Here is a 16,673-nt window from a genome sequence, read left to right as displayed (position 1 = left end):
TGGGCCTTTCCTGCCACCCAGCTCTGTGGATAGCTGCCCAGGGGGCAGGCTCTGGCTGCGCTTTCACAGTTTAACATTCACGAGTCAATGTGGTTTGAGATGGGTTTGCAAACTCTGGTGTGATCTTTGGCGATGCTGCCTGGCCCCACACTTCCCAAGATGTCACAGGGACTCATAGGCCTGCAGGGATAATCCCTTCTTCCATGGGTTTCACACCGTGAGACAGGGAGACAATCTCAAAACTGGATCATCAATAAACACGGAAATACAGAACAAACTGAGCAGACACCAGCAGCAGATGCAGGTTCATAGACGTCTGCTTATTACCAAACCTCACTCCAGCTGAGACTTAAATAGCCTCCTTTATGCAAAATGGGAGAGGGAGCGGGATGGAAGGAAACTGGCAATTACACAATTTTATTTCCCTCCTAGCCCATTCGCTTTTCATCAGGTGGCTCTGTGCTCACATACGAAAGACGCTTGTGAGCGCTAAGTTAAGCACAAAGCCAGCTTGATACTTTCCTTTCACTGGGAGGAAGTCTCCGTGGGCTGTTCTGCATGCAGTGGAAAAGCACAGTGCACATATTATTTTATATTACTCTGGAAGCACCAGGAGTGCCTGAGAAACAGGGACTTCCAGGCTGCAGCATCCTCTTTTCCACCTCTCCCAAACCCCATGGCTCTCACAAACACATGCCAAGATCTAAATTTAACCCCACACCAGGATTTATCTGTACAGATCCATCTGCAGTCTTCTTCCTCCTCACCTTTTAAAACAAACTCTTCCCTTCTAAAACCTCCATCCAGACCCTAGTGGGTTGACTGGTGAAGAACCCCCATCTCACAGTGCTGGATGACGTACTTGGCTGCAACCAGGCTTTCCCAGCTTGGCTGCTCACCTTGCTGGTGGTATCTTTGAAGAATATTATCTCCAACAGGGAAGAAAGTTAACATCCATTTCACTGGAGAGAGATCTGGAAGTCTGACTATTCCCTTACGGATAAGCGTTAAAGAATTTATTACTGATGAAACCAATATGTTTCTTCAGAAACTTAATAGGGTTCCATAAAAATTACTTCAATAACTTTTAAAATTTAAAGGCAAACGAGAACCTTTCCACAGGCTTTTTGAACTGTCCGACAGGATCCCAGAGCAGGGATATAACTCTGCAATAAATTCTGCAGGATGGTTAAAAAAAAACCCAGAGATTTTAATTTCCTATTACCTCCTGTAAGACTTCGCCATCAATTTAAAGCAAATAAATGAACTAAAAGCACTGCAGTCACTTTTCTGTCCCAGCGATTTACAAGAAAATATTTACTGTTTGGGAAGAAACCCAACAAACTAGAACAAGTATCCTTTTCAGAAATACAGACACGCAAACACAAACACTATGCCAAGTCCTGCTCTCTTATACATAAATCCAGTGAAGTCAATGGAGTCAGTATGGCTTTACCTGGCTGAACTGAGCCCAAGAGCCGGGGCCGAGCACAAAGCAGCAGAGATGGAAGGAAAGCCTCACGCTGCGAGTCCCCAGGCAGCCCGGCAGCAACATTAACAGGCTCCACGGGGAACTGTATTCAGCCCTTGTTAGCAGGAAGGATGGTCAGTGAAGCACAGAGGTGAGAGCAGTGGCGAGCACATGCGTGCTTGGCTTGAGCAGTTATTAAAGGAGAAAATGGCAGGAACCCTGTGGGCTGAAAGCAAGCCTCAACCCTGGCCTCCCTCCTCCCCTCCCACGGGACAGGACCAGAGAGCTACATCACTTACAGCAGCAATTTCAAATGGAGCTAATATATTAAAACAAAACAAAAAACCAGCATGAACTACTACTGCTTGCCATACAGGCTGATTGGGACAGCAGGCTCCTGTCTGATTGGGACATCAGCCACATCCCTGTCCCAGGAGGAAGGCTTCAGTCTATGCGGAGACAGCGAGAGGAGAGGAAGAAGCAGAGAGATGCTGACAGCATCCTCTTTTCCTGAAGTCTCCCCTGCTGGATGCTGGGGCCTCACTGGGACTTACAGACCCTGCCAGCACTGCACACAAAAGAGTAACCAGATCCATTTACAATTCAACAGCACGCCCTGGTCCCATTGATCACTCCCATTGATTGCCCAGAAGGAAACACAAGCCAGCCTGGGGTCAGATCCAGCTTTCCCTAGCACCAGCCTCCTTACCCCCCACTGCCTTGTCAAATTACTTGTCGACTGTCAGGCTGCCCTGTTCTATGCCGGTGACCTGCATGGAGCGTGGGGTTACCATGTCCCCAGGAGTCCCTAATGGGCTATTACACAGCACAGGACAGCTGCCCATCAGTAACCTGTCAACAGCTTCACTGAGACACAAACACAGAGAGCGGGGTGGACAGTGGCATGGAAAGCAGCATCAGCGAGCTTAGAAACCCAGCAGTGAACACACAGAGCACATCTCCAGCACAGGCCAAGGGGGGCTGCAGATGAGGAGGACTCTACTTTGTGAGCAGCAAGCCTGATTTAAATGGGAACATGGTGGCCACAGCATGCTGAGACCTGTAGAACAGGTCCAGACACCTCCCCAGCATTAGTCCACAAGAAGAGCGAATCAGGTTTATATCCAGCATTTAATTTTCTAAGAAATTGAAGTTTTACAAAATCTTACATGAATAAAACATGTCTCTGAGGGATTTTAAAAGCAGAATTGAGAAGACCCGATAGCTTTGTGGGGGTTGCAACTGCTGCTGTTAACATCAGCACCCGACAGCATCCTTCTGGTGCTGAAATAGAACCTGTACTGGCATCTTGCAATCAGGGACAGCAGCTGGAAACAGCACTAAGGCTTGGCTTTTGCTACTCAGGAAGACAGATAAGCAAACTATAAACAAGGAGTAAAAAGATGGTATCTTTCAAATATCCTTTAAAAGTCCAGGCAATGTAAACTACTACATACATTTGGAAGGAATTTCCTTTTTCTTCCTGATTTACCATTTGATGGTCCTTTTATCTACTTTCACATGAACCGAGACAAGCTAGAATGTGCCTCCTCCATCAATATGAGTTTATGCTGGCCCATTCAGGATATGTATTATTTGGCTTTTAGGGTTTATTTTAAATAAAAAGTATAATTAAAGAAAATAAACCACCCACTTCATAACATTTATACAGCAAAGACTTTCTTTATTTTATTTACGTTTTGGTGGGCAAGGCACAGCATGCAGTTAGCTTGCCGTGACACTTAACAAAGCCGCATTTGAAATTGAAAATCTTGAAGGAAATGAACAAATTCTGTGGAGGAAGGGCAGCTGAGCAAAGAGACTTCTTACGTTACCCTAGGTAATTGTGCATATATATGTTTCTGCGTGCCTCCCTACTCCAAAAGCATAGCCAGGACTTGGATGCTTTAAATCAAAAAAACAATCTCAGCCTGTAATTCTCAACTAAATAATTAAACACATTTTATCTCCTACAGTATTGCTTCTATTCATTTTAATCCCACTGACAGGAATGCAGCAACATATCCCACATCCTTAAAATAACAAAACAAACACAAGATACCAACCAGAAGGCCTGGAAAGGTTTATAATTCAACTTTTCAACTCTCTTGGCTGCAGCCTGAAGCTACAAAGAAAGCTCTATGCTGGCTCATTTGGAGGAGACAAACCCGGAGATAGCTGTGCAAACCACTCAGCAAATGGTGCAAGAAATCCTGCTCACTTGAAGGAGGCAGCTCTCAATCCGGGAGCCACACAGCTCCGTGCTGAAATTAATGAGTTCTCCACTTCTGCAGCCTGAGTTTTACACAGTTAACCGGACAGTGTGGTTAAGGTGAGTGGTCTTTTCTACCTGTCCATCATATTCTCACAGACAGCTGCTATGGATAGGGAACTACTAATAAATACATGTAACATAGCTAACGGGAGACAAAGAGTACACTGCCATTCCCTAAAGAAAGGCTGAGAGCTTTCCAGAGCCTGCAAAATCAGAAACAGCAAGAAGACTTAGAGACTGCACTGACAGCACTATTTTCTGTGTTGGGTTTTGTTTTGACATGCGGCTAACTGGCTGTGACTTGGGTGATTATCTCAGTTACCCACTCTGTTTGAAAGTCAAAGTCCTCCTCCTTCTCAGGCCGCTGTATAATTCCATATCTGCATATGCAAGAAAGCCAATGTTCTCATCCAGGGTGACAAAATTAAATAGAACTGCTCAAAACGAGGATGCCAGGATGGGTGCACATGCTGGATTTAGCAGTAGTTCAGGGTATCAAGCATCGCCCACTCCCCAAGCACTTACAAATCACAAACCATCTTTAAAAGGTTAAAAACAAAGCATTTGGGCTTCTTTTTGACTGCTCTGGCTCTGAAGCATAGAAGAATCAGAGTTCCAGACTCTTCTCTGTAGCCAGGAAAACTAAAGTCTTGTGTAAAAAATGAAACTAAAGCACAGATTTTTGTACAATCCTCCAAGGGCATGGGTTTCATGAAAACACAGAACATTGTAAGGTTGTGATAAAATCACAAGAGATGCAACATGGGGAGTAGAGCAGCTGCAGAGCATCCTCAGCACTGTGTAAATCATAGCAAAGTGGTTGCTATCTGGATAAATGCATTACTTATTTTATTCATTATTACAGATGCTGCTGTGCAAGACTTTGCATGCCTGTAATTATGGTGGACTCATGTCCAAAGATTCAGCTGTAAATTATCATCCCCTCAAGGTCACTGACTGTGCAGGTAATCACAGAAAAGATGGTGACCTCACTGAAATGTAACCAAAACCTGGGGATAAAACAGATCAGGAGACAGGATGCACCACTGTGTTTCCTGCATCTCAGATCCCGCTGTGGTCCCACACAAGAAAACTGGGCAAATTTATGGTATCTCTGCTGACCTCCATTCATGTAAAACACAGCTAATTGCCTGACTGGGTGCTGTGGGACTTGTTTGTCTGTCTAAGCAGACCTTTGTGTGATGGAAACCCCTACATTCTGCATGCTAAGGTAGAGGCCCTGAAGGAGAGGTGGACTTGATTATAGGAGATGCTGTCTCAGCCCAGCCAGGGAGTCTCTGACCCTGACAACTGCAGAGAGGGCTGGGGAACAGACCAAAGCAGGTGAGCAGCACAGTGAGCACAGGAGACACTGGGCTCTTGATTCCCCTGTCAGTGCTGAGCAACCATTAAGCTGTGCTGCTGCAAACCTGTGCCAAGCATGTTACTTGGTGCTCAGCTGCATTCAGGTTGTATTCTGCTTCACCAGGCACTCAGAGATTCCTCCTGGAGAGCTCACTTGCTGCCCTCCCATCCTGTTCCTGCCCTGCTGCCCCTTCTTTTCCCCTCTCACCCCATCTCACAGTAATAACCATCAGTTTTTAACAGCATGTCCTACACCGGAGGTTTTGTAGTTTTAGCTTTTAAAATGATTTAGTGTGACAGTTTAGTGCTGAATTTAAAAAAAAAAAAAAAAGAAAAAAGAAAAAGGAAGAGAAGCAGCAGAGAGAAAAAGGAGAGACAGTCCCCTTAAGGCAACAACATTATGAAGCAGTGATCTCAGAGGAACAAGGGTTCTTCTCTGGTTCAGATGTGCTTGTCAGAGCTCAGCGTCGTCTCTGAACAAGAAATCTCCCTTGCTGGCTCAAGGCACAGTTTTGTGGTCAAGAGGACAGAAAATAAAGCGAGGGAACTTCAAAGAACCATAAGCTGCATTAGCCCGCTGGGGCGGGTGGCTGCGGCACATCCCATGGCTGACAATTATGACCTGCACGCCGAGAGAGCTTGCCTCCCTCTTGTCAGAGGGATAAGACACAGGCTGTGAGCTTTAGAGCTTTGAGGATGTGTACAGTTCATGATGAAAGATAGCACTTCAAAGCCCTCTGCCTAGAAACCAAGGGAGAAGTGAGAGCAGAGGGTAAGCAATCTTTTTTCCTGGGGGGTGTGTATGTGGGGGAAGGATAAGACTTATTTTCACTGTCATTTATTATTGCCATGAAAATGGAGCCTTGCACTGTTTATGGAATCTCTCATTAAAAGGATCTCTTGATAAATTGCTTGATAAACATTCATTAATTAAGTCTCTCAGCGCACTTGGCTGACAAGCATTAGCCTTCATTTTGCAGGAAGGGGAAATTGAGGCATGGAGCTCAGTAAGCCCCCAACCAGCCTGGGGCAGAGCTGGGTCCCAGCCAGTCGTTCCATGCCACCAGACAGATGGATTATGCTGCTCTTTCCATGTCCAGCTTGATTTTGATCCAAGGATAGGAGCCATATACTTGGCTTCAATAAACTTCAAAGCCCTTGTACCACGAGTGCCACTCAGGGCCGCAGGGCAAATATAGCTGTGTAGGTCTGGCTCCTCCATGGGAGGCTGATGCCCTGGGGTGCCCCTTAACACCTCCACACCAATGGCCTGCTTGGGATTATGAATGGAGGAGACACCTTAGCCGCTGCCCAGCCTCTACTTACTCCCTGACCAATGCTAAAGCTATTTGGGAGACATATACTGTAAGATACTCATTTCACCCTAACCTCACCAGTAGCCATAGGTTCAAACACTGGCAATTCAGCAGGTCTCCTGGGTTACAGCTGCAAAGTTATTCTAGTAGCAAAGGCACCACATCTCTCACTTTCCCTGGCATACAGCAGGGTTGGAACAAGGACAGGTGGGAGACAGCTCACATGCCTCCAGCCAGACCCGTCAGGGAAGCCCACAGCAGGAGGGAGCCAGCAGCAATAACGCATCACTCAAGTCCTTAAAACACAAACCATCCTGCCCCACACACACTTGAAAATCTCATCACAGCCAGTAGGCAGAGGTCCTCCCAGTGACATGGGGGTGAACATACCTCTCAACTCCTCAGACCCACAACACATCTGCCCTCCTATCAGTCATTGTCACTTCCCTTGCCTCATCCACCCACTGAGAGACCCACACAGATTCAGCTTTTGCCTACACCTCCCCTGCCCTGGACCGCACTCGCCCTTCAGAAAAAGCAAAGGACTGGCTGGAAGATCCCTGTAAGAAAGGAGCTGCGTGAGAGAGCAAACAGACCTTTATTATTCGTTTATTGATTTATTCACCAGGAGGATGTTACACCCGGCCCTCGGCAGCAAATGCCCTTGTAACTCTGTGCTGCACGACAAGTTGGCTCAACAAACGCTTGTCTGTGCCAGAAAACAAAGACCTGTCAGCACAGCAGATCAGGGATTCTCTGCTTTTGCTTTTAATTATTATTTCCTTACACAGAGGATTTAATCTCCTCTTCTCCTGGAAGCTCAAAGTGCCCCATTCAGCCTGTTTCACAGCTGTGACTACCGAGGTCACCCCGGGTCAGGACACCTCTCTCTGTCACATAATAGCGACTGGTCCCTGAAGTGGACATCTACGTCGTGCATCTGTTGTTGCAGATGAACTGGTGTCAAAAGGAGGAGCACCACCACTGCCGTAGCCCTGGCAGCAAGGGGGCAAAAACAAAGGTTACCCACAGAGCCCCAGATAAAGGACGCTGCTCCCCATGCCTTTTGCAGAGCTGTGAAATACGGTCAAAGGTTACGTTTTACAGCTGTTCCAGCCTCAAATAAGCGAAACCCGTCTATCTTAATGCTTAATTGCATTGCTAAGCTGCTGATAAACTAGGACAGCATAAAACAAATACATGGGGCTAAACACATCCCCAGGGAAAGTTTGTGGGAACAGGGAGAGTTGCACCAGACAATGAATCCACTTCACTGTGTTTTAAAAGCCTCGTTACCTTCAATAAAAGCTGTAGCATGGATGCTGCAGATTGCTAGTTCGTATCTCTCCAAAAAGGCTGCAACTGTTTACAAAAGAAGGGCACAGTGCAAATGCCCACGGGAGAAGACGAGCACGTGCCGCACCACGCGTGTGCCCATCGGGAAACCATGCTGAGCTAATCCCCTCCCCACGCAGCCACCAGGGCTCCAGCCCTGCAAAACACGGCCTTAAATCAACGCTCTTATCTCACAAAAGGAATTTAAGCACAACACTTTGAAAGTCACTTTCTCTTGGCCATATGGCATCACTGAGCCTGGTCGTGTCAGAGTGGCGTTCATTTGCATGTGCGAGAGACAAATCTGGCTCTTGTGTTGTGGGAGTGGTAACAGGGCGAGGGGTAGAATTTAGCAACTGTTTGGGTTTCTGCACAAAATCTCACCAAAGCTAATTTCTCCCCCCTCTCAAGCCAAGGGTCAAACGCTGATGTAGCTTAGGCAGAGCCTGCCCTCAGCCGCAGCCCATGCTGACCAGCCAGGCTCCACCAGTACAGGGCCACAGTGAAAGAGAAGTCCGAGACAAAAATCATGATCTGAACAATGTCTACACCCACAGTACACCGAACAGGAATATGCTTAAGCTACAGTGATATAAACAGCAGTGAACACAAACTTCAAGACAGCAAATTCACAGGCATTCACACATTTAACTTCCTGATAGGGAGGTATTTTGAAAACTCATGTTGCTGAGCTGCGCCATGATACGAAGGGGTGGGGGATCTCAGGCTTCAGCACAAGGCGGAGCCAACAAAGCTGCTAACGCTTCAGCATAAGCCTCTCCAGCAGATCTCTGTGCCATGCATTTATGCAGGATGGCAAGATTTGTGTTTTGCTGAGGCAGTGCCGTATGGGCAATCTGGTTTGCCTTATCAGCGAGCCAAGGCTGAGGGAAGAGAAATAGCTCTTCCCTCCCATTTGTTTAAACTTCCCTCCTTCCCCCAGATAAAGCTGCATACTTTCATGAAAATATCTGCAAATGTAATAACATAATGGGCTTGTCATCGGTTTCCACATTTGGCATTGAAAATCTGCAAAGCTTGGAAAGAAAGAGAATTCCAAATAGTTACTGCTGCTATAGAGCCCAGCTACACAATGGGCCTGGATCCAGGTAATGGAGCACACAACCACCAAAATGCCTTTCCATCTCCAGCACCTACTCCTACAGAACTGCAAACTATTCCTTCCTTGGCCCTCTTGAAACAATGCAAGAAGGTTATTCCATCACTTCTTATTCTCTCTTCTTTGGGGTATGTGCATGTCCCTAGTATTCGTTATTGATCTGAACTGATTTTATTCTGCAGCTCAATGCTGGGAACACTGCAGAACAGCACCAGGACTTGACAATGCATTCAGAGCCACACCACCAACCTCCTCACATGCTAAAGAGGAACCATTCCACCTCGCTGTGGAGAACTGAGACATACAGACACAAATGCTCAGTGTGCACTGGCAGCTCTGAGAAGGATGCGCAAGCTCTTGTAAGGATAACACAGATAACACTGAAATATTGATTTGTTTAAAAGAAATGAGGATTTGATTGTATTAGAGGGAAAAGCGTATCCCCTACAGTAAAGGTTGACTTCTCCTTTGTCAGTAATCCCTCTCTCGAAGACATTTATTACAAATCTCACTGGTAGGGAAGAAGTCCCATCCCACACTGAGACAATGCAGCTCTAAATTTTAACTTAATCATCGCAAGGCTGTAAAGCTGATCTTTATGACAATGTGTGCAGCACAATTAAAGGCGCTGGCAAAACCGATGTCCTGCTATTCACACAATATGCACTTACAGCTCAAATCTCTTGCTCTAAGATAAGGAAAGCATTTCTCCAGATCACTTACCTTTATTTGCTGCAGGGGAAAACAGCTTCTCAGAGCCTACAGAAGCCTGAAAAAGAAAGAAAAGAAAAGGATGAGACTTTAGGAAGGCTTGCTCACAAAAACACAGCTCATAAAACAAGTCGGTTATCTGTAGACCTGCAATTACACATTGCACCTGGAGGGTGCAATGTTGTGCCATTAAAGAATAAGCATGCATCCTAAGATGAAAGCAAAGCAGATACAAGTACTGTCCTGATCTCACCCAACTATATCCTCCTGTCTCGTTTATTTAGGCAGCCATGCAGTGCACAGCTATTTTATCCATGATTCCTCTTATAAAAACAAAACCAGTGAAACTGCTATCAAGCTGAGGAAAAAAAACAAACCAAAAACCAACAAAAACCATTTCAAAGCCTCTCTCATTGAAAATAAGCTCTTTTCTTGCTGAACATGCAAAATATAATTTGTGTAGCGGGAACACAAGTTGCAACTGAACACATCGTATGAAAGAGGGTGTTATTTAACATTATGCCAAATGATAGGTACGTGCTGCTATGCACTTAGTTGAGTATGAAATAGAACAACTTCCTCTCAGAAGAAGCCCATCTCATTGCAAACTGGGTTGCACCACGCTGTTTGAACTCCACAGCAGTGTATTTGTGCTCCTCACAGCTCTGGGAAATAGTTAAAGAAATCCAATTAACCTGAACCTTGTAAACAGCTTTGTGATAATCAGGGTCACTGGGTTACAGACAAGATGATAACGACAGACAGGGAAAAAAGTCCATTCATCCTAAATAAAGCTTTTACGAGTTAATTTGATGGCTTCCTCCCCCTCATCCCCGGATATGAAACAGTCAACGTATTTTGGCATAAGCTTTTCCTCCTCACTATCTGATAAAATAGCAAGTAGCCTCTCTGGAATCAAAGCTGGTCTGAGAGCAAAGAGCATGATCAACATTACCACCATCTACAAGATAGCTGAAAATACCATCAATGTTTTGGCACTGCTGCACGAATAAAATGGAGTGAAGTATAGAGCTGAAGAGCAAAAGATACTGAAAGTGAAAAAAGTCTTTCTCCCCTGGCTCTGCTTTAAAAACAATGAATTAATTCAACACATGGCTGAATGAAGTTGATTTTCTTTTTGATTTTACTGATTTTATTCTAAGGTACCTGGGGAGATTTGCATGAAAAAGAGCACTATGAATCACATTACATTGTTATATATTTTAAATGACGACTCAGAAGGAAAAAACCAAATAGTAAAATGCAAGAAGATCTGCATGAGATATAGTAAGGAGCAAAAAAGAGCGATTTATTAATGTTACTTCTAAGGAAAGTAGCACTGCAAGCACTGAATGCTTTACTAAACACAAATGCATAAAAAAGAGGGAAAACAACATGAAAAATAGGTTAAGGTTGAGACACATAAAGAAATTCTGAATCATGTCCACGATAAAGCTGCATGTGTAGCTGTGGCATGTATGATTGTTACACAGCTCAGCAAGAGGATCCTGAAATTACCTGCACGATCCCTTCACTGCATGGATTAAAGAGAGGAAGAATCAGGATTAAACAAGGTTTTGCCTAGGCTGGTTTGCAAAGAAAGTGTAACAGCATCACACAGCAGCAACAACAGTGGTACATAAAACATTTGACAGCCAACTCTGAATTTACAACCCATTGTTAAGAGATTTTTCACTTATGATCACCACAAAGTCACCACGGATGCAGAATGCATCTGCAGGCTCCAGGAACTCACCCGTACTAACAGCCCACACAAAGGCAGGACCTAGGCTCAGAGCACTCCATAAGCACTAGGACACGTGGCAGGTGGATAAATAAGATTCCCCCATTTTACAGGCAATGAAACTCTGGCATGGCTTGCACTAAAGCCCAAGCAGTAAATCGGCAGCTGAGGCACAAATCCTAAGTGCCGGGTGTGCAGCCCATGAGAGGAGCCCGTTCTCTGGCAGCAGGACTCACTGGGAGAAGCTCTGTGTGTTGCCTGGTCTGGAAAGTTGGGTCCTGCCCACAGGGCTTTATGGCAACCACCACCTTCTGTGTAATTCAGCACCGAAGATCCAATATAGACTGGCACTGTTTAATCGCGAGCTAAAGGTCTCAGTGCTACAGGTCCAGACTATATAAAAACAATGTTTAAGGAAGTCAAGCAAGAAAATACACTTTTAAGAGAAAGTAAAACACACACAGATTATTGCTCAGTCTTCTGATATCACTACATGGCACCGCCTTCAACAATCAGTCAACATTTGCAGAGCAGCGTTTTCAACATCACAGCCACAGTTTACAGACACAAACCTTCACACCTAGAGTTTACAGCAACTTTTGCTCTCACTTCTGATGATTCCTAGCTCCAGATCTGAGCAGTTTTTGGCATGAGCACCGTTCTGAAACAGTGAATGCCTGTTATTAGGATATTCTGCAAGCTGCTGTAAAGGCAGGAGGGAAGCTGGGGGAGGAAGAGCCTGAATACATAATTCCATCAACCACCCTTTAAAGGAAGCGTACAATAAAACCTATGTGTCTGAGGGAGCCCACTAATGAGTGCAAAAATCCAGCAAACCAACGCATCTGCTAAAACAAGTCCCCTCCCAATTTTTCTGCTGTTTCAAGCAAATCATTTGCATATGTTTAAGAAGGGATTAAAAAAAAAGGAATCTTCTCTTGTGAGCTAACCCAGGCGTTTGGAGTCCTTTATGCGAGGGGTGCAAGTCATCCCAGGAAATCACACTTTTGATTACAAAATTAAATGAGGAATTTCCCTTTCCCCTCCCGCTCACTGCCTCCTGCCTGTCTCCATCTGAAGGACCACCTCAGGGATGAGGGCAGCAGGAGCAGCTCTGTGCACCCCTTAAGTCTTTCACTGCCCCCTCCAATTCCTTTCTGTTGCTGCATAAGGCAGAGAGGCATCTCCAGCAGGAAACTTGGACAAAAGCCACCTCCAGCCTTCCTTGTACTGTTGCTGCTCATCTCCCTCCCCATGGAGCACCACGGCCCAAGGCAGGCCTGTGTTCATAAAGCTGCCGCTTGCAAAGTCCCACCCCCAGTAACGACCTTTGCATTTTAAACGTATCTAACATCTGTCCCTAAAGTGAAACACACACAAATGATTTCAGAGAGCAGCAGTTCCTGAGGTAGACTCATGTTATTGAAAGTTTTAAGAGCCAGCACGCTGTTGACATGCTAAGATCTGCACCAAGCCTTGCAGGTCCCCATTTGCGGTTTATTCTACAAAGTGAGCAATTCTCTGTCCCATTTTGATTTTCTTTCTTTTCTACACCAGATCTAAAAGGCAAAATGCCTCCACTCAGTTCTGTGATGGTTTGAAACCAGGCTGAATACACTGCAGAGAAAACACATTTCTAACCTTTACTGCTTTGTGCAGAGCAGGAGTGGTGGGTGCTCCAGTCCCTCATCCCTCCTCCCCTTGATCACATACAAACACTGACTCAATTTTCATCACTAAAAGCTTAGCAAAGGCAGCTTTTTCCTCAAAATACAAGGTGGTAACCACAAAGGATGTAGCACACCCTCTCCTCTGAAGGTGAACACTGAGGTATAATGAAGTCCATGACTCATTCATCCTGGTTCCCGCTAAGCCAAGGCAGCTGAAAGGTGTAAGAGCTCTCGCAGATTAATAATTTAATGATTATATATAGCAGAACATCATCTGGCAGAGACAGCATTATAAAATACGTCAGGCCTCATAGTAATTACTTTTGTTTCTTTCTTTCCTGTAGCCTATAGAACGGCTAACAGGGAATAAAACTGTTCCTTATCACCAATCACAGAGGCTCTGCAGATCTCCATGCAGTCTCCTGGAGCACTGAATGCCAGATCCAAGCCTGATACTTCAAGACATTGGAAAATTGCTAATAAGGCTGCAGTTCTGGTTCAAAAGGAGCAAGGGCACATGGTGTTAGGGATCTGGTACATATGCTTTGTACAGGGCAAAAGCCGAGCATTCCCTCCAAATCTGAGTCCAGTACGGCAGGCAGGAGGAAAAGGAGGCAGTAAATTACAGTTTGAATTTGATTTTTGGATGGCTGCCTATCTTCTGGACAGCCAAGAGCCAGTCTCAAGAGTGACTGTTTTCACACTGTTACTGAACTTAGCAAGCACTAAAATGCTTACAAGAAAACTCTTCTCCAGGAGATTTTCTAACTAGAAGTGTCAGACAGACTTAGAGGAACCTTCGGCATAAAGCCTGGATGCTACCTGAAAATTCTGGATGAATTTTCATTCATCCCTTTGCTCCGTTTCCCCTGCTTTTACCTATCACTCTCATGCCACTTGATTGCTTCTCTAGTGGAGAATTTCACTGCATGTCAGTATTGCTTTACTAGTTTCCAGTTGATCCTATAAGTCATTCATAACAGACCCCTTCAGTAATATGAGAACAATAACTAAAACAGGAAGGTATTGTTTGGGTTGTGATTCTTCTATAGGAAACCGAAATCGATACGTATGGAGTGGTGCAAGAGAAGCCTAGAAATCAAACACACACACATACAAAAAACAAACTAAAATTCCCCCTTAAGACCAAGAAAGTATTCAACACATTCCAGCATACAGAAGCAACCCACAGTAACACTGCCTGTATTGTGAGGGGGTGTTTCAAGTGAACCTATGGTCTTTTCAAAACCGGGATTATTTTTGGAGGGAAATCACAGCTCAATTAAGACAACAAAAGGGAAGTTAGACCTGTAAGTCAGTCACTTCAGGCACCACCACTGGAAAAAAGCTGGAGTAAGAAGTACATGGACTATCTTCTTGGAAAATCCAGCACTGTGGTACAGAGCTGGCTGGGAAAGAGCACAACCCATCTGTGGAAGGGATTAACCAAGAGGGAAACAGGATGCACACACACTGGACTTCTACAAATCCACACTGCTTATTGTGATTACCTTCACCCAGAATTTGTAGACTGGGCTTTCAAGAGGGCTCAGCACTCAGCAGCTGCCCTTGGGGCACAAACCTGATGAAGGCTTCCAGGTATGGAACATTTCCAAAAATCCATTTAGACACTTGAATGGTTGTCTGTTCCAGACCAGGTTGTTCTGAAAAGTCTGGTTCCAACTAACGGTCCAGATCACTTATGCAATTCTGGCTGTTGATGTCAAATAAGAGCTAATAATAAATAATATTCCCGAAGCAAGAATGAATGGCAGACATGTCCAGCTTTCTAGCAACAATTCTAATACTTCAGTTGTGCCTTTAGCTACACTGTAACATGTCACAGCGAAACACCCTAAACAGACAACTGCTTATTGAAATGGCAATGCCTTAAATGATCAAGATACTTTTAGTTCAATTTTGATTCAATGCCCTCTCTAGGAGGTACTGATGGCTCCTCCTTGTCTTGCATGAAAGCTCAGTCTACAGAAGGTTCACTAGAAGCAAAAAGCCTTTTAGACCATACTTTCACCCAGCAACATACTTGTTCGGGTTCCCACCTCACATTGATTTAGCACACACATATTCAGTACTGCTGTACTCCTGGAAAGGGCCTTTCACCATGCACCCCTCTCTGCGTCACTTTTTCTTCCAAGAACACTTCTCTCTCAGCAGTTTATATAACCAGGACTATTTTTTGCAACAGTCCCTTTGAGAAGCTAGCACAAGTCTGGGAACAGAGAATTAAATTAGGCCACAGAGAGCCTAGAAGGAGAGATCACTGGTCCCAATTCACCACTGAGTTACACTAACTTTACATGCCAGCAAACGGTAAACAAGGCAAACTGGATGATGACTGGAAGGCACCGAAGGAAATGCTGCATAGACAGTTTGACTCAGCACAGGACAATGAGGAGCCAAGCCCATTGCTTCTCTTCAAGTTTGATGTTATGGTTTTCTTTTAGACCTTCTCTTCTGGCAACACACTGATGAGCTTAAAATAACACCATTTTGAATCCAGAACATGTTCCTTATTGTTTTACAACCATTTTGGGATAGATCAAATTAGTTTAGATTAAGCAGCAATTGTAATTCTTAAACATATGCTGCTGTGATCTGCTGACTTATTGCACAGACGTGCCTCTCACCGTGATGAAGGCTGACCTAATGCTCCGAAAGCAGCGGGACGCCTGACCTAAAGCATGTCTGCTATCAGAGCCTTGGGGCATAGCCTTGCTAACTCCTCTTCCCTCTCTTCAAAAACCATCCCTTCAGCCCCTGGAGAATGGCTATAGCCCAGATTTCTCCCTTTCCTATCCCCTCCATTAGCCATGCTTTATGATTCATCTTCCTCTGAGCAGTTGCTGTCTCCCAAAGGAGAAGATCAAACTCCCTCTCCTTCCCAGCTCAGCTCCAATAAATAAATAAATACATGCACGGAAAAAAAACCTCAGTGAAGGAGGAGAAGGGAGGAAGCTGTGGAGTTCCTGGGGCTCACCAAGGCTGGTCATAAAGCTGCAATAGGTCCCTCAGCTGTTTGCGAAGACACTGAAAAGAAAATTTCCAGCTGGCCCTTATTAAGCCCAGCCAAAACACTTGCTTAATGTTATTGTGCCTGTGTGTCCTAATTTACGTTAAGGTGCACTGTGTCCTTATCTCAGCTCCTAAATTGCTACCAAAACCTACCTTGATTTTACATTCTTGGCTATTTTCCATGCCAGCCAGCACTGATTTCCCCTTTACTGAATGTTTGCGTGCTCCACTTCCTGGCTTACTCCCACCAAGCAAGTGCCAGTTACAGTTAGCAGGAAAAAAAGGAAAAGCAGAATGTGAAGATGTTCCTGTTCTTTTTCTCACACTGGATTGTTTTTGTTTCTGCTTTCAGGAACATCACCATCAGCATAGCTTCTGGGCTGTCTGGTCTATGAATGGCATCCAGAGGACAGTCCTTTCCCTGTGTCACTGGATTAGGCTGCACCTCTCACCATACATCAGAGGCTGCAGCGTGTCTATGCTAAGGGCACCTGATAGATGCCCCAGCCAGTGAAAAGCAATTCTCCATGATACACTTATAAAAGGGCTTTGTGCAACCTGCTGTTAAGCATCTCAAACATCAGAGATCTCATGCTTTTTCCTGAGAGCTGATCCCAACCCTGAACAGACAGG

General features: G+C 44.9%; 1 protein-coding gene across 1 annotated transcript in view; it reads right to left on the bottom strand.

The window, feature by feature from the left end:
• The window catches only part of FBRSL1 (fibrosin like 1), a gene marked incomplete at its 5' end in the record, with an annotated part of 531,620 nt that overhangs the window by 49,042 nt on the left and 465,905 nt on the right, over positions 1 to 16,673 (bottom strand). Inside the window, one exon of the mRNA XM_080629043.1 lies at positions 9,606 to 9,651. Within this exon, the coding sequence (XP_080485169.1) occupies positions 9,606 to 9,651 (46 nt within the window). The remainder of the gene's footprint in view (positions 1 to 9,605; positions 9,652 to 16,673) is intronic.

Source organism: Psittacula echo (genome assembly GCF_963264785.1).
Source record: "Psittacula echo genome assembly, chromosome: 13".
Lineage (NCBI taxonomy): Eukaryota > Metazoa > Chordata > Aves > Psittaciformes > Psittacidae > Psittacula > Psittacula echo.
This window is presented reverse-complemented; position numbering and strand designations above follow the sequence as displayed.